The sequence below is a fragment of the Branchiostoma lanceolatum genome, chromosome 12 (assembly GCF_035083965.1).
Source record: "Branchiostoma lanceolatum isolate klBraLanc5 chromosome 12, klBraLanc5.hap2, whole genome shotgun sequence".
Classification (NCBI taxonomy): Eukaryota; Metazoa; Chordata; class Leptocardii; order Amphioxiformes; family Branchiostomatidae; genus Branchiostoma; species Branchiostoma lanceolatum.
The window spans coordinates 12291980-12310413 of NC_089733.1; the positions used below are offsets into that span (position 1 = coordinate 12291980).

Genomic DNA, 18434 nt, shown 5'->3' on the forward strand with positions numbered 1-18434 from the left:
CTTCCCTGTCACCATGGAAGGAAGAGAGGCTGGGGTGATTGACGATCAGGACAAGGAGGTCCTACGTCTTGTGGACATCACCAAGTTGCAGAGCTTGTCAAAGTATCAGGAGGAGTTCCAGAAAGGCAAGGGCAATTATACCACTGTGCTCTTCGACCCAGAGACAAAGAGGGTCGTAGAGGTTAGCTCTATTCAAAGTCTGATCAAATACGAAGAGGACTACAGAAGGTCAAAGGGTCAGTACACCACCATTATGTTCGATCCTGAAACAAAGCGCCTCATGGAGATGTCTGAAATCCAGAGTGCTTTCAAGTATCACGAGGACTTTGAACAAGGAAAGGGCAACATCATGCAGATAACGGATGATGTGGAAACTCGCAGAGCTACCGACGTCAGTCACCTTCAGAGCACATTGGAGTACAGGAGAGACTATCCTCTTGAGTATCAGCAAAGACCTGGCTATACTTCATCCACAACCGACAAGGAGATGGTCAGGCTTGTGGAGATGTCCAAACTTCACAGCTTGGCCGAGTATCGCTCCGAGTATGAGAAAGGAAGAGGTGGCTACACCACTATCCTGTTTGACCCAGAAACCAAGAGACTCCTTGAGATTTCCAGAGTCCAGAGTCTGATAAACTATCAAGAACAGTTCTATCGTGATAAGGGCAATTACACAACTGTCTTGTGGGACCCTCTGACCAAGACAGCTGTAGAGTCCAGTAAACTGCAGAGCCAAATTCAGTACCAGAAAGACTTCCCTGTTGGCTTTGAAGGCCGTGGTGGGAAGGGTGCTGATGAGGGTGACAAAGAAATACTCCGGCTTGTTGACGTGAGCAAGCTACAGAGCCTTGCACAGTATCACGAAGAGTTTGAGAAGGACAGAGGTAAATACACAACAGTGCTCTTTGATCCAGAGACACAGAGGGTTATCGAGTTGTCATCGGTCCAGAGTCTGGTCAAATATGAGGACGAATACAAGCGGAACGTCGGCCAGTACCAAACAGTTCTCTACGATCCTGAAACACAAAGGATGATTGAGATGCAAAAGATGCAGAGTGTGTTCAGGTACCACGAGCAGTTTGAGCAAGAGAAGGGCCAGTACACTCTGGCAACTGACAGCATAGACTCTCGCCGTGCCCAAGAAGCTTCCCGCATTCAAAGCACTTTGTTATACAGAAGGGACTTCCCTCAAGAGTTTGAAGGCAGGGCAGCCTACATCCCCATTCCTGATGACAAGGAGACTCTACGTATCATCGAGCTCACCAAACTACAGAGCTTAGTACAGTACCAGAAGGAGTTTGACAAGTCTAAGGGCGACTACACGACCTGTCTGTACGATCCAGAAACACAGAGGGTTCTTGAGCTGACAAGAATACAGAGCTACGTCAACTATAAGAAGAACTTCGAGAAGGAGAAAGGAAGCTACGCAACCATCATCTACGATCCTGAAACAAGGAGATGTATCGAGCTGTCAAAGACAGAGTCGCAGATTGGATACAAGAAGGACTTCCCGGTTACATTTGAAGGAAGGCCTCACCTCTCGACATACGGTGACAAAGAGTTGTTGAGACTCATCGACATTTCAAACGTCCAGAGTGTGATAAAGTACCAAGAGGAGTTCCTTAGAGACAGAGATCGCTACACAACGGTGATGTACGACCCAGAAACCAAGCGCGTGGTTGAGCTCTCGAAGATCCTGAGCCTTTCCAAGTACCAGGAAGAACACCAGAAAGGCAGGGGAAAATTCTCAACAATCCTCTTTGATCCAGAAACACAGCGGGCTCTTGATTTAACCCAGGTGCAGAGCTCAGTCAGATATCGCAAAGACTACCCACAAACAATGGAAGGTCGGGCTGCGTACTCGGCCAGCATAGACATGTCTATCCTAAGGGTCATTGAAATGTCCCAGGCTATCGGTGTTACCAGATACCACGAGGATTATGACATCACGAAGGCAAACTACAATGCCATCTTGTATGACCCCGAAACACGGCACGTAATGGAAATATCCAAAATCCAGCACCTCGACAAATACAAGGAAGCATTCACAAACCAGGTCGGGCAACATGTTGCAATTTTATATGACCCAACCACAAAGAAGGCCATGAATTTGTCATCGATCACATCACAGAAGGACTTCCGTAACGAATACGCAGAAACCTTTGAGACCGTTGCCAAACGCGTCACAAATAAGGTCATCCTACGTCTTGTAGACCTGGCCAGGGTCGACAATCTTGTGGCATTCGAAGAGGAGCTCATAATGGAAACCAGCAACTACAGGACCCTGCTGTTCAACTCGGAGAACAGCCGCGTTATCGAGATTTCGCGTCTGGACAGCTTCGTTAATTATGAGAAGCGATTCAAGGAAACTAAAGGTAGCTACACGACGGTCCTTTATGACCCCGAGACACAGAGGGCCTTGACACTGTCCAAAGTTACCGCTCAGGCTGAATATCAACGACAAATGCTAGAGAGCTCTTTTGGGGATAGGGTATCAGAAAGCACACAACTCGAGGAACCCCAGTGGTCCTTAGATATTGATAGCATGGCCAAATTCTACGAAGATGTTGCCTCTGGTAAGCATCGGGAGGCTGAAGTCAAGTACTATACAGAGGGTACGAGCAGTAGTAAAGGGGCGACTAAGTACCGTGGGAAGAAAAAGGTAGGTTTTACCTTGTCGGGAGAGGAGTTGAGAGGGGCAGACTCTGCTGGGAAGGCTGAGTTGGAGGTCATATATAAGGGTGGGGATGTTGTTGAGACTAAAGAGCAGACAGAAGAGGTGGTGCAGGCGATAGAGCGGGTGGGTTTGAAGGCAGCAGGGGCAGTGAAAGATGAGAAACCAGGGGTGTCGGTGACGAGTCGCCGCTCGGACACTCCCCCTGAGGCGCTCGGGGATGGGGACCAGGATTCCGACGACACCCCCATGACCCAAGACATGGTGCGCCGTCTAATCGAACTTCACGAGCAATCGATGCAGGGAATAGTGCGCACCCTCGATGAGGACCTAGCGGCGTTGAATGGGAATAATAACAATAATAAGGTCATGGAGGCAACAAGATATAAGAAGCCAACGTGGACGGTGTGCACTATGGCAGACCCTGAGGCGCTCACTTACTGTCAGGTACATGGACCTCGAAACTATCCACTAACAGTACTAAACAGTTAGGGAAGCCTTACAAGTAGAAGAGGTCCCTTCCCTTCGTAGAAAAAGCTACTTTGTAGTCGTAGGATCTGCCTAGCTAACCAAACCAAACAAAAGCTACAGTAGACCACTGTCTCTTCCTTCGAAAAAGCTTTCTCCTTTTCCATCCTTCCAACTGCTCCCAGAACCTAAACCTTTCTCTTCCACCAATGTCTCTTTGGTGTTTTTTTTCTTTGCTCTGATGCATCTCTCTTGCCTTCTGTGTACTGTTTCCCATCTTCTTACATGCCACTTGCTGGACACCTGTTGCTCTTTGTTGTTCCTTTCTATCTCTCTTCTCTATGTGTTGTCTATGTTGAAATCTCTCTGCCTGCCTGTAATGCTTAGCTTCCAGTATGCTCACAATTGAAGGTATACAAGGCAAGATTTTTTTCACAGCTGCCAATTTGGCTCTTTGGAGGAAAAGGTCAAGAGTGGAAACTGGAAATGATGAAAAATCTTGCCAAGTGTACCTTTATGCAACTACACATATGTACATGTAGTGCATCTGATCCTTAGCTTACCTTCCAACAGTACTCTTATGCCTACACTGTTATCGGTAGCAGTATTATTAACCTACGGTAGTTGCATGCACGTTTTGTTTTTCCTTTCCGTTTGATTTTGGTTACTGTTGCATGCTACTCAAATTTCCTTTTCAGTAAATCTAAATGCCTTTCTCTTGATTTTGCACGGCTGATCATTTCTTATTCTTCCCTGTATTGCTGCGCTGTCCCTCTGGTATTCTATATCTTTCTCCTCTGCCTGAATCACTTCTCAATAGATCCACTATGGGCATACTCGTCTGGAGCAACATGGACAGAAGTACCATGCCGCCATTGACGATCCTGAACTCAAACGTCTCCAAGAAGTTGGGAAGTTCCAAAGCCAGGTATTCAAGCCTGCCAAGGAATGTTGTGTGACTTGAAATCAAATGCAAGATTCACCCTTGGTTTAAGACTAAGTCTGAAACAAACAAAGTCTAAGGCATACTGTTGTCAAACTGCATGTGTCATTCTGCTTGAGACAAACAAGTTTAGCTGATCAGTTGGTTATGCAAGTTCTCATTGGGTGATGTTTGCCTTAAACAAGAGATACCACATATCTAGTCCTATCCTGTTTTTTCAAGAATTTAAGAATTATCCACAAAATGTACATGGGCAGTTAGACATTTGGTTAGCAAAGGGGACATTTCTTACGTGTGAATTGCTGACCACAGTTTTAGTGTTAAAGGTTGAACAATAGGAAACAACTTTGCAAGTGGTCGGACTTACGGAATGGTCTAGAACTGCTTGAGTTGAAGCTATGGTGTTCATCTGATGGTCAAACGTTGCATTTTTCAATGCCTCTGTCTGTGTTGCCTGAATATGGTTTAGTTAACTCTGCGTGGTTGGAACAAGTTAAGTCAGTACAGATGATATGATGGGTCTGTATCAATGACCCTGCTGGTTGGAACATTCCTAAGGTTCTCTATGGAGAGATTACTGACAAGGACGATGCCAGCAAGGGCCGTGGCAAGTACACGTCCATCCAGCAGGATCCAGAGATGAAGAGACTGAAGGAGGCAAATGCCTATGCATCACAGGTAAACATGAACAAACAAACAAATATTTGTGCCTTACAGAGGTAAACAACATTGTTAAAAGAAGATCATGCAAGTCATACATAAAATGGTTGTGCATCAATGTCTGAAACATGATCATTTCTAAAAGGTACTTTTATAAATGTTAGACTATTTTAAGTTATTGTGTATTTTCTTTATTGTTTGTCTTGTAACTATCTTTCTTTGCTGTTTTTCCTTCTTCTTGCTGTCTTATTGTTTCATTTCCTTTTCTCCAACTTTCCACACAAACTCGTAGGCTCAAGTAACAGTGAGAAAGTTCGATGAAAAGAATCGGTACACCACGGTTCTGGACGACCCAGAGCTGAACCGTATGAAGAATGTTGGCAAGTTCCAGAGTGAGGTACATAAAGAATTCAATGTAAAATCTACAAATCTAAAAAAAATGGTGTGGTGGCATGTAAACCTGGTTCTGCCCCAAGTATGTAGAGGTGCCACTCAGTTGAATGTGACTCCAATCTTTTGTAGTTAAGCATGATGATTGCTGTTGAGTCTGTACGTGTATGAAGACTTGAAAAAGTTGAAGTTGCGTTGTGTAAAGGAACCATTTGGCTGCTAAAGGCAATATATCATGAATTCTTGACTTTCTTGAGAAATACAAAATTTGAGTGTATTGGGGACAATGGGACATCCTTGAGCATGTCTGGTCCTCCATTTCATATCTGCATCTCATTACATGAACTGGAGCAGATGGTTGTCTTATCCAGAAATGGATACGTAGACGTTCATGAAAATTAAATGTCTTGAGTGTAGATGGTCAATGACATGACAAGATTGTTTGGGCATCCAGGTGCATCACAGAAAATGGTTTCCCTGTCAGTATTGCTGGAATGCGGTTAGTCTATCTAAAGTAGCATACTAAATGCATTGCCTCCTAAATGGTACAAAAAATGCCTGAGAAATAGATGCTAAAGGAGCAGGTTCTTGATTGCCCGTGGTAGAGTCTTGTGGCAGAGGTGTTGTTTTTCTGGCCTATGGATGAGGAGGATGTATCCATAAGTGCATCACAGCAAACTGTTGTATGAAGATGCTGGTTACGATGAAGTCTTTATGGCATCATCACAAGAGCATGTCCGTCAAACATGTTCTGAAAACCCTCTGGTTGCAACAATGGGGGAGGAGCATGTTCTTGGTCATGATAACCTGTGATAAAGTCTTGTGGAAGAGAAAGTCTGGATGCTAGTTCCTTGGTCTGCGGATGAGCATGACGTCTCTTCATCAAGAACATGTCCGTCAGAACTGTTCTGAAAACCTTCTGGTCACACTCCACCTCAGCTGCAATACAAGGACAAGAAGACCAGGAAGACTGGCGCCCGCTACACCAACGTGCTGGACGATCCCGAGATGAACAGAATCAAGGGGGTGACCAAGATGCTCAGCGAGGTAAATGCACCCCCCTGGAAATACCCCCGTCCCTTTAATGGCAATGTTCTGCAGATAATGATAAAATCACATACTTGAAGCCCTCCCTCCCCTAAAGCTGTAAAGCACTTGGTAATGGCCTGTTGTCTGGCTCTGAGATATAGTAATATTGAAGCTCCATTTTGTAAATAGCCCTTTTATGCTGTACAGCTTCAAATAGCATTCCTCTAGATTATAAGGTAAAAGAATGCCCCATTGCTATCTGTAGTAAAGGTGCTGGTCTTATGTAAGTTTTCTGCTGTAAAGCACATCGGTAATGGCCTGTTGTATGGCTCCGAAATATGACTATAGAAGCTCCTTTTTTTCAAACAGCCCCTATACATATTCAAAAAGCATTTATGTAAGTTAAAAAAGTACCCCATAGTTAGCTTTCAATTGGTAAAGTTGCTGGCCTTGTGCAAGTCCCCATTGCCATGGCAACATAGAGCCACACCCACCCCATCCACCCCTTTGCAACTCTGCTTCATTCTCATGTGCATTTCTGATCCTTCATTGCAACAAGTAGAATATCAACAATCTTAGCACTAAGCCAGACCTGTTTCGTTACTTGGTGTTTTAAGATAATCTTTAAGATGCCTTTCAGATAATTGTTAAGATGCCTCTAAGATAATTGTTAAGATGCCTCTAAGATGCCCATAAGATTTCTTTAAGTCAAATCAAATAGCCAAGAAATCAAATAGGTCTGGCTGCATGTTGATATTCTACTTGCTGTAGTCTTCATTTGCTTGATATATGTGACTTTGAACTGCGTAGAAAAAAAACAATTGTGATTTCCTTGCACTTGACAACTCATAGTGTGAAAATGCTTGGAAATGCACTTTCACACTATTTTAAAGATATTCCTTTTATTTCATAAGTAAATGAAAACAAAAGACTTGAAACTTACCAGAAATTGTGCCAACAGTTCAAAGTCATATCTTCCACATTTTTTTCAACACTATTCCACATTTTTCATCATTCTAAGAGATCACAGTCAGGCCTCAGACCATACATTTTGTAGTCCTGTTCCATTTTGCCCTTTTTATAAGTGAAAAATCTGTCACAACACATGATAGATTTTTCAGGATTATTCAAACATTACACCTTTTCAGTTAAATTGACTTTAGAAAAGTAGCTCCATACAAAATGATGAACCACATTGATTTTCTGTAATGACCTTTGACTTTTGACATTCTGAAAATGGCTGACTGTGACCTCCCATCATTCCATTGCATATGATCACCTCCACCCTCCCGTTTCCCCCGGTTACGTTACCAGGTGCAGTATCGTGACCGAGACTTAAAGGCAGGAAGATTGACAGCTGTCACAGACGATCTGGACACCGCGCGTGTCAAACGGAACACCAAAATACAGAGCGAGGTACAAGAGAAACCCAACCCTGTTATCCCCAGCAAATTGTATAGAACCCTATTAGTAAGCTTTACGCCAAAGCTTGTAAAGAAAGTGCTTCCCTGTATGTGTCCTTAGTCAGGGTCCTTATGCTTACTGAAAGTCCAGAAATTTGAATAGTATGAAAAAATTGGGCACTCGGACAGCAGTTCAGCAGTGTTAAGACTATTTTCTAGAAGTGGAATATCAAGTTCCAGGATAGTTATTTGCTTGAAGGTATATGGACCCTGAAGAACCCTTACCCAATGGAAAATGCCCTATCTGCTTAGTCCAGAAAAGCTTTACTGGCAACATCACAAAAATAGATTATTTTGAAACTTTTATGCTAAATGCTGGCAACCAAGCAGAAATGGAAATTTCTATGCTGAAGGCTATTCCCTTCCTGGATAATCCAAAGCCATATGTGTATTATGGTAATTTTACAACTTCATCACACTCTACAAAATGCCCCATTTCCATGGCAACGTCACTAGCTCCAGTATCGCGATGAGGAGTTGAAGGTGGGAAAGTTACACGTGGTCACGGATGACCTTGATGCCAAGAGGATCAAACGGAACACCAAAATACAGAGCGAGGTATCAACAATGCCCCCCTCCCCACCCTGTGCCTAGTGGACTGGCTGCCCCTTCCTAAAACCCACAATGCAGAGAAACATAAACCTTTAAGATGCTTTTCTTATTGTTTTAAGGTGCTTTTTCTTACTCCCTTGAAATACAACTGGCTGCCCCTTCCTTGAACCCACAGTGCCAAGAAAGAAAACTTCTTGCAATTTTAAGATGCTTCTTTTACCCCTTTAAGATGCTTTTTTTACTCCCATGAAAGATAATTGGCTGCCCCTTCCTTAAATCCATAATCTTAAGATGCTTTTTTTCACCCCTTTAAGATTTTTTGTTAACTCCCTTAAAAGATAGTCGGCTGCCCCTTCCTTAAACCCATAATGCCAAGTAAGAAAACCTTTTGCAATTTTAAGCTGCTTTTTTTACTCCTTTAAGATTCTTTTTTTACTCCCCTTAAAGATGATTGGCTGAAGATCAAATAACATTTGAGCCTTAAGATGACACCCTATATAATTCAAACAGAAAATGATATATTCGTATTAATATGTTACTGTTAGCTTAATCCCCCCTTTGCTTACAAAGCTCCCTTTACACTCCCTTTATGTAAAGACATAATATGAATATACCTATAGGATTGCAGGTAGTATGCTTAACTATGGTTGTATTTTTCACTTTATAAGTAGTTGAATGACATTTGTAACATTGTTTCTAAAAAGAATGGAAGAACGTCAGACCAAAACAGTGATAATTCTTATATACTGGACTTCTAGCTTTCAATGCTGTCATAGCTTTGTTCTGTAGGTAATCTTTCTGTAAGTAAATCGTTTTTCCACTGGCTCTAGAACAAGGTTGAGAGAAAGAACATACAGCCCTCATAGGTCTATGAATTCAGTTGTTGTCACCAATATTTTTACCACTAGACAATGCAGTTTTACTCTGAGGAGTAGAAAAGTAACGTCAAGAATTTGATTTGAAAATGACCATCTCCATATTTTGACTTGACCAGACCCTGTACAGAAAAGACTTCAGCAAGGGCAGGGGTACATTCACTGGTACAAATGGCATCATGGACTCTCTGGATTACGAAAGGATCAAAAAAGCTTCCAAACTTAGCAGTGAGGTAAAAACTTGTTGTGTGGATATAGCTGTCTGTGGTGCTGAAACGTCGATTGTTCTGGAGTAGTTCGTCTTTGTTGCCATCAGTTGGTTGTTTATGTCTTATATCTCTTTGTAAATACATAGCAGTTGTGTTACTACAGGACAGTGATGTCCTGAGGCCTGTAGGTTTACTTATCATTTGAAATCACAAAATGACAAAATGTATAACAAGAAAGTGGTGAACTTTGGTCGGTGGAAAGATACTTGTTATGTGAGTTCTGTCTGTGCTACATGTCAGGTTGTCTCCTTTGTCATGTACTGTTACAGCAATGCCTTCTAGTTGGTTGATCTCTGTGGTGGTTAGAGGATAGCTGTGGTAGAAAAGGTTTTGTCTGCCTTAGTTTGTAAACTGTTTTCCTAATGCTTGTTGGTGTTTGGACTTGACTTAGTCCCAGTGCCAGTTGGCTGTTTAACTGATAAAGGTCTGGATGTTTCTTATAATTCTGCACATTTCAAAGATGCAGGTTCAGATCTTTCTATTTGTCCTGTAGTAGAAATTTTCTGTTCTGTCAGTTTTTATTGTGTCACTTGGCTTGAAATTAATGGTGGCTTTCCATATCTGAAGCAGTCACAGTGTTTTTCATCTCATTTCGTTGGCTATACTCAAATCCTGGAAAACCATTCACCTTTTTCTCAGTCATTTCCATCAATGAAATCAACCAGGTTTTAAGTAGATCGAGGGCATCCTGGAGTATATACCACATTTACACTTCTTGTACTAACTTGTTGCCATGGCAATCTGCCATTTTTCTCACCAGAATGAGTACAGGAAGGGGCGAAAGATGAACATTTACAATGCCGTCCTGGACACACCGGACATGGCCAGGATCCGTAACGCTACAAAGATCTCCAGCGAGGTAGAAAAGGAGACTCAACTGTCGTGTGGATTAGGATTGAAACTGTTGCTGTGTGGCATGATGATGTTGTGTTGTTTCTGACTGATTATTGTCATGACACATTTCAACCTATTGTATCATAGCATGAATTTGCTGTTGGTACACAATTAGTTCTCATAATGTTTGTCTCATTTCCAGCATTTCCATATGTATTTTTCTTTGTCATGTTGCAATATTTAATGTGTATGGTTAGCATGAAGAAGAATTTTGAAAATACACATACTGTCTGCTTTTTATTACTTATTGCATGTGTACTTCTTTTGCCATTTGCCATTGCTTGATGAGAACTTAACAGTTTCCTATTTGTTACCTCCTCAAAGAAGACTAAATTGTGCATTGTGAACATTTTGTAATGAGGACATATGATATTTTTGAGTTCTTTCCCATAAGCCTTCCATAGCATGATCCAGGGATCATTTAGTGTTTGAGGTTGTTACTAAATAACAAGCCATCTCTTTATATGTAAACTCCAACAGCAGCAGCTTGCAAAGGATCCTTGGAAGAGCTAGACTGCCCATCTATTTCACCTGATCCTAACATTAACTTTGATCATGTTTGTTCTAACCTTTGAACACTAGAACTACCATGTCAGCCATCTTGTTCACCAGTCTTAACCCCTTCAGATGAAATACTAGAAAAAGAAAAAGTGCTGAACAATATGGCTGACTTGGTGCACCAGTGTTTCTATGTTTCTGTAAGATGCAGTCATGTTTGACCTTTGCCTATGGAGAGTAGAAATGTCAGCCATTTTGCTCACCTCTGTCCTCTGAATCCCTTCAGGTGAAATACCAGAAGCAGTCCTCAGTGGAGAACAAAATGGCTGACATAGTGTTTCTATACTGAACAATGCAACTGTGTTTGACCTTTGGACAATAGAACACCATGTCAGCCATTTTGCTCACCTCTGACCTCTGAACCCCTCCAGGTGAAATACCATGAGGACTTTGAGAAACAGAAGGGGAAGGCGTACCACACGGTAATCGACGACCCGGAGCTGACGCGCGTGAAGAAGAACACGGTCATCCAGAGCAACCTGGCGTACCAGGGCGTGAAGGAGAAGCTTCAGACGATGGAGTCACGGCGACAGATGATCCCCGGGGAACACCCCATGCCGCAGACTGCTCAACAGCAGCTCGGAACACGTGAGTTCTAACAGGCAACCCTTAGAGTTAACAGCGAGCACAACCTACCTAGGCCTAGGAAAAATAATGTTATGTTTCTGGTGGTTACCTGACCGACCCTAGTAAAACCTGCCAACTTCTTTTGTCAAGCACTGGCAAGGGACATAAAATTTTGGGTCTGCCAAAACAAGAACAGAATTCTAAGTAGTGTTGCAAATCCTCTAACAGACTTCCTGTATTTCACACCCTGTTAAAAGAATTAAGGTTCTGAACATTTGATGTAAGAATGTTCAGTTAACATTGTCCTTCTTTCTTCAGTTTATCAACGGTAGATCACTTTGGCCGAAATCTTTCTTTTTTTTAAAGAAGAAAAAAGGGAATCCCTACCTACTGATCCTAATCTTTGCAGGACTATAATCGGAAAGACAACATTGATTTTCCTAGGCCCTATACCAACAGGGTATGGGACTGATAAAATTGAGATTCTTCCTTTCAGGCATCAGTAGCACCAAGGTAAGTATAGGTTTGTAACCAAGTAAGTATATATTACTTTTCAGAGTGACCTTCCTTTAAGAAAGGGAAAGATCAGGTAAGCATACCTGGCAGAAGAAGGAGAGATGCATGTAATGACAAGACAGTTCCTGATAATGCACTGATCATACGCACTACTACTAACAATGTACGAAATTCCTCATAATAGAATCATTGATTCATTATATCTTATTCCCATTCAATATTTACCAATCTTGAATGGAAAAAGATTTGCTGTGAAATTCTGTGCAAACTCTCACGATTCACTGCCTTGCTAACTGTGAGGATGGAGGGTATACATGCAAATGCAACTGCAAGACAGTGTTAATACATAAGCATTTAATGTCTGTATTCAAGACTATCCATAATGTAGTCGCTGTGATGGGTACCATATAGTCTATACTGCGGTCAGATTGAAACCTGACCAGCGTAGACATTTAAGATCTTGATATGTGTGTGCTTATACTGAAATCGTACAGTCACAAGCTTACTGTTTGGGGAGTGTTAACTAACTAAAGATTGCACATGTCTTGTGGGAGCCTGGCTGTGCACTTAACTGTGTGCAAAGTAACAGTTACTCTACTAACTGGATCAATTTTGGAAACGGTCAGACATTTCAGACATCATCCACTATCTTTAGTCAGTGTGAAGCACTGACGAAAGACATTGATGAAGTCGCTGTCGCTGACAAAAGACAGTCACTGACAAAACACAGTGGATGCTGTCTGAAATATCTGACCGTTTCCAGATTTTATCCAGTTGCTTGAGTAACTGTGTTTATTATTACCCGGATGTCTAACCTTCATCAACGTACTAAACTGTGTGGTCACCCCATAACTGCCTGAAGCATGTGTGCACTGAAGTTTGTGGTCACCCCATAGTGATGGACCCCACCCACGGTATGGAAAGCATGACTATCCAGGACGGGCACGATCGCATGATGCAACAACAGCACGAGGAGGAGCAGCGGCACCTGGCCAGCATGCGCAGGCAGGAGAACCCCCCTATCTCCATCCAAAGTAAGTCATTCCACCAGTGTCAAGGGTTGTCAAGACTGGTCCATTTTTCCATCTTAGGGAGGCAGTGTATGACTTGCTAAACTCCCACTTTAAAAGGAGAACCCCTATCTCCATCCAAAGTGAGTCCTTCCACCAGTGTCAAGGGTTGTCAGGACGGGTCCATTTGTCAATTTTAGGGAACTTGAAATTGGTAGGAATTTAGAAAGAGGAACAAAAGGAACAGATCTGAAATGAAAAACCCCTATCTCCATCCAAATTAAGTCATTCCACCAGTGTCAAGGGTTGTCTAGACTGGTCCATTCATCTGTTTTAGGGAGCAGGAAATTGTTAGCACTTTTTTTAAATGAACAAATTGAAAATGTGTTTGAACCACCAGTTTCTGGTGCTTTTGAAATCAACCTCAAATTAGCTGACGGATGAGAAACAACAAAATTAAGACCGTTTCTATTTCCATTGTGAAAAAATTCCTTTTGGAGAATTCCATACAATATGTATTTCAATGCTCAAGTTTCTAGTAGTCAAACTCCCAATGTGCATACCTTACCAAACTTTTGATGAGAAACATTTACAGAGTATGAAAAAAGAAATCTTTCAATTCCTGAAAATTAGCAGATTCCTGTCCTGTCATAAAATGCATCAAAGGCATTACATTAGCTATGCTACTAATGCTCCTTTATGAATTAGATCTTACATCCACATGACAGATTATTACATTGTAGTAATAGTTTGTCTAATAACAGTTAAGACATCTTGTCCTCTTCTTCTCTCTGGGTAAGGTAAGATGTCCCCGTACTTTGTCTTAGAAGAACCATCCACTTCCTTGAATGCAAATAATGCAGTTGTCACTGCTGTTCAGTTCATTCACTGTATAACTTCAATCATTACGAAACTTCATAGCTATTCCATATGTTGTTATAGACATTGTATTCAATTCACAACCTTACTTGTCTTATCCCATGTGCTTGGATTCACATAGTTTCTCCTATGTGCTTAAAAGTGCTGTTTTACCAAACTACATGTACAGTCAAACCTGCCTATAGCGGTCACTCAAGGGACTGGCCAAAATCGACCGCTATGGACAGGTGGCCGCTCTATAGAAATGGTTGATTGATTACGAGCATAAGTGGCACATGTTTTCTGTACCCACTGAGAAACATTTATTCACATACATGTACAGTCAAACTTGGTCTACCGACCACTTCCACAAGACGACCATCGGCTCAAGATGACTGCTTTCGGTAGGTCCGGATTTTTCCACAAGCAAATTTAGTCCAAGTCGATCCATCGATCCGCCCCCAATCCGGAGCACATGCCACCAAAATGTTGCCAAAGACAACCGTGTCATTTTCAATTGCGCGGCGACATCATTTATCAGCAAATAATTGCGGAATTTCACGGTAAAATCAGCCTGTTTGGGTCGGATTCCTTGCCGGGAGAAAAAACAACAGCTGCAAGATGAGAGGTCATAGGGTCATTGGGATAGTCTACTGTAATGTGGGTGCAGCTGCAATGTGTGAGTTATGATTTTACTCTACATTAAATAGTACAAAATGTAAATTTATTTCGTCAAAGAAGTTCTTTGAATAAAGAGAACAGAATGTACAAAGAATGGATGACTTTATAACATTTTTTTAGAGGATAAAAGGCATCTGTCTTTTTTTTAACAAACTACTCCCCCATGGTACTACTAGTGAAGTAACCCAAGTAAACAAAACGTCCCGCTAGGACCGCGCACCAAGAGGCTCTGATTGTCTCAAATTTCTGGCGTCTTGGCGGGTTTTGGAAATTCAAAACCAACACCAGGAGCAAAATAAAACCATGTACAACATTTTCATGGGTAACACTGTAGCTATAATGATTTTTTTTTTTTCTGCGGGGATTTGAAAGAAGGCTCCCGAATCTTGCGGCGACCATGCGCCGTGACCGTTATCGGCAGTGTTTCCAGACCCGCGGGACCGAAAATCGAGTGGCCGCGACCGCGTTGGCCAGGTGACCGCTATAGCCTAATTCTTAATGCTTATGTCAATGGGAAAAATCCAAGGGACCGACAAAAAGTGACCACTATGGGCAGGTGGCCGCTATGCAAAGGTGACCGCTAATACAGGTTTGACTGTATATGTTTGAGCCACACATTGCTCTATTACATCACACATAGACATCATATTTTACATGATGGCTTGTACTGGTCTATGTTTCATCTTGTGGAGTTGTGTAATATTGTTGCTGTGAATAAGTCTGCTGATTATTAACATCAGTCTTTTAGTTGAATGTCTACATTACATCTAGTTTCATATAATTATTTGTTAACATAACTGAATCACTTCAGCATGGTGCAGCCATTGTATAGTTCCTTGTGTCCGTGCCCCATCACTAGTAACTGACAATGTCTGACATGTTGATCCCTCTGTTGACATTGTTGTTTATCAAGTGCTTGTTAACATTGTAACCTAATGCTACTGGCCCATACAATTTACAAGTAGCCAAGCTGTGCACCCATGCTTCTATATATTCCTTAACTATATTTGTAACCCCTTTTCACTATAATCTTTGTCACTACCTTTCTCAGTGTAGTAACATTTCTGACTGTTTATGTGACTATACATACTCTCTATGATGCATGTTGTCTTAAAATCATGACATAAGTATTATAGCTCCCTTGTTTGCCTGCAAAGCAATTTCATCATCATACTTAATACACTACTACAAAAGGTTTGCTTTTTTGTCATCCTGCTATATACCATTTTGGAATGTGCAGTTGAATACTTGTGTCAATTGTACTAAACCTTGTGACCTCAAATTCACACCCTATACCCAGTCACTACATCTGTGAACTAAAACCTTGTGTTCACATGTGCTGTACTGTACATGTACTGCACATGTATTGGTATGTTTCAAAAGCGCACACCCTGTACATGCACTTGTATATGCACTACCAAATGCCCACACCTTGTACACAGTCACCACATCTGTGCACTAAACCTTGTGGTCACCCTGTAGAAATGGAAGCCCGGATGGCAGCTGATGCTTCCTATGCCCAGTTCAAGGCCAAGGGGAAGGGCAAAGTTGGAGGACGTAAGTCAAAGTCAGCTAAAAGCAGGGAGGCCTTTGAGTCATCTTTCCAACACAAAAAAAGTTTTTATTTGTCGAAAATCATATTTTTTTACTACAGTTACATGCAGACAAAACAGGAAAATTGCATTCATTTTCAACAATTTTGTTGCCAGTGCATTACAATAAGCACAATTGGCACAACATCTATATAAGTACAAATGTATGTCCCTTTTTTCCAGCACCAAATCTGTCTTCTCTCATTCTTTACTGTCTATTCACTCTCAACTTTGATTCCTTGAAAAACTGTTGTTTTTTTCAAAACTGTACATGTATACCCACAAGTCACTTCTATCTCCAAACCGTGTCTTGGAGGCCTTCCTATCCATTATGATACACTAAGTGGACAGTAACAAGAGTCATAATGTCTTGTATACACCTGTGTTTCTTATGCCATTACACCAAGTTGCATGTAAGTCCTTTATAGACATTGTGGGGTTTATGAAAAACAAAAGTCATCATGAACTTTAATGTACTCTCTTAGTATACTGCATAACTCATAGTTAGAGGTACTTACACTAACAGTACACTGAAAATTCATTCTCGTCAAAGTCTACATTTCATGCATTTCTACATGTATGTCTTTCTACTGTGTTACTCATAGTTATTAGTACATATAAGAAGAAAAATGAAATGCATGGGAAAGCATTGAGACTTCATACCGAATGCATTGCAAATGTGTGCACACGTACTGAATGCATTTGGCAATTTGTGCATTACAAATGTGAAGAGAATGCATAGTGGGCAAATAATTTGCAAGACTTGTGCTTGGTTCTGATAGAGCAAGACACAATACAGATATTGTGTGATTAGTTTAACATTGGTCTCTTGCATCATAGTTTGATATGAGTGTGATTCCTTTGCTTGGAACATACCTAGCATGCCTTTGAATTTCTCAATGGATCAATGGATTCCTGGACTGTGGGTTTCTGATGGTTAGAACATAGTTTACGTAGCATGCCTTTGTCATGAGGTGGGTTGTCAGTTGGACTGTCCAACTCTTGGTGACAACTTAATGTATGCATATTGTGTGCATTGGCATATGGTTCCTTGTTAAGAGAGGTAGCAGATGTAATGCCCATACAATGGAGTGTTGCGTATTGGAGATGCCATGTCCTTGGTGCTGAAGTCACTGTTATTGGACACCAACTCTTCCAATGACTGCTTGAGAAGGAAATATAGTCCAGATGATGTTAGTTACATGAATGTCTTGTTCTTAATCTTATCTTAAGATGTATGGATGTTTTTAATGTATATTTTACAATGGGGGAGGGGGCAATAGAGGTCAGATCTATGTTAAAGTTCTTTTGGTGATAAAAAGCAGTTTAATGATTTTCTTAGGAAGCCTGCTTAGTTAATACTTTGTAGTTTGTTGAAGAAATAGTCCGCTTTGGAATGATATAACCCCCTGTTAATCTACTGTCTTAGATCCTCTTCTTAGACATTCCTTCAGGTGGTTGTTGTGGGTTTTTCTTTTTGAAACACAATCATTTTGCTTACACAAGAAAACACAATGTATGTGTACAATATACCAGAACAATATTGAATTTCTTATATATAGGATTACCAATGATGATTCTCAAAAACTTCATTTTACTTTTGAAAACAATCCTCAGCAACCATCTTTTGCTGTTAAACAGTCCTCAACAGCCATCCTTTACTGTTAGAACACCTCTTAGATGTTTTCTTTCCTCCTTGTGATTTTGTTTCCTGTTTTCTGTGTTTTCCCTCCTGTGACTAACCAGGCTACAAGCCCATCAGACTGGGTGATCCCGGCTCCATCTTTGATTACGAAGCCTATCAAGGCAAGGAGGAGGCCGGCAGGGCTATCTATGGTACCTCCTTTTTCTCTTTCTTCTTCTTCTTTTCTTCTTTCTGTCATTTCTTGCTTTTTCTTTGTTATTTATGTTATTCTTCTTGCTGCTATGGTACATATTTGTTAGCGGTTATTTTTCAGAAAGGTATAAAAGTGCGTGGTTTAAGAAACAACCTTCAAGTGGAAATACTGTTCAATACCGTTTTTAGAATACAAAATGACATTGTGATAGATATCACTATCCCCCTCCCCAATGCACACACTCTACTCATATGTTCCTAAAACCATCTTTTGGTTCATGATAAACATTACATCCAATTCTAGAAGCACTGTTTGGCTTGGCGGAAAAAACGGTGTCTTTTTATGTAGGATTGCTCTGTTCCATTGTTCAGTATTTCCACTTGAGGTGAAACGTTATTGATGCACCTATATATAAGGAATGGCTTAGCTGGTTGCACCCTGCCAGGCAGACCCTTGCTAGCATCCTTTTCCCTGTAGTATGGTTCGATATGGACAAGCATATTTTACTCCAAAACTATTGACAAACACTGCTAAGAAGGTTTGCAGTCACTTAAGGTACATTTAAATCCGACATCAAAAATTCATGGGTGTATCAGA

The 18434-nt window shown here is 41.3% G+C and overlaps 1 protein-coding gene across 20 annotated transcripts in view; it reads left to right on the forward strand.

Annotated features, from left to right (window-relative positions):
• The window catches only part of LOC136445850 (nebulin-like), a 39752-nt gene that overhangs the window by 11926 nt on the left and 9392 nt on the right, over positions 1-18434 (forward strand). For 5 of the 20 annotated variants that reach the window (XM_066444028.1, XM_066444024.1, XM_066444023.1 and 2 more), the window contains exons 2-12: positions 3963-4070; positions 4644-4763; positions 5038-5142; positions 6075-6182; positions 7479-7580; positions 9174-9287; positions 10084-10182; positions 11147-11363; positions 12755-12892; positions 15890-15964; positions 17746-17835. In XM_066444028.1, coding sequence (XP_066300125.1) covers positions 3963-4070; positions 4644-4763; positions 5038-5142; positions 6075-6182; positions 7479-7580; positions 9174-9287; positions 10084-10182; positions 11147-11363; positions 12755-12892; positions 15890-15964; positions 17746-17835 — 1276 coding nt within the window. Of the gene's footprint in view, positions 1-3962; positions 4071-4643; positions 4764-5037; positions 5143-6074; positions 6183-7478; positions 7581-8083; positions 8186-9173; positions 9288-10083; positions 10183-11146; positions 11364-12754; positions 12893-15889; positions 15965-17745; positions 17836-18434 lie in introns of all 20 variants that reach the window. The other 15 variants (XM_066444038.1, XM_066444034.1, XM_066444030.1 and 12 more) reach the window with 10 other exon arrangements.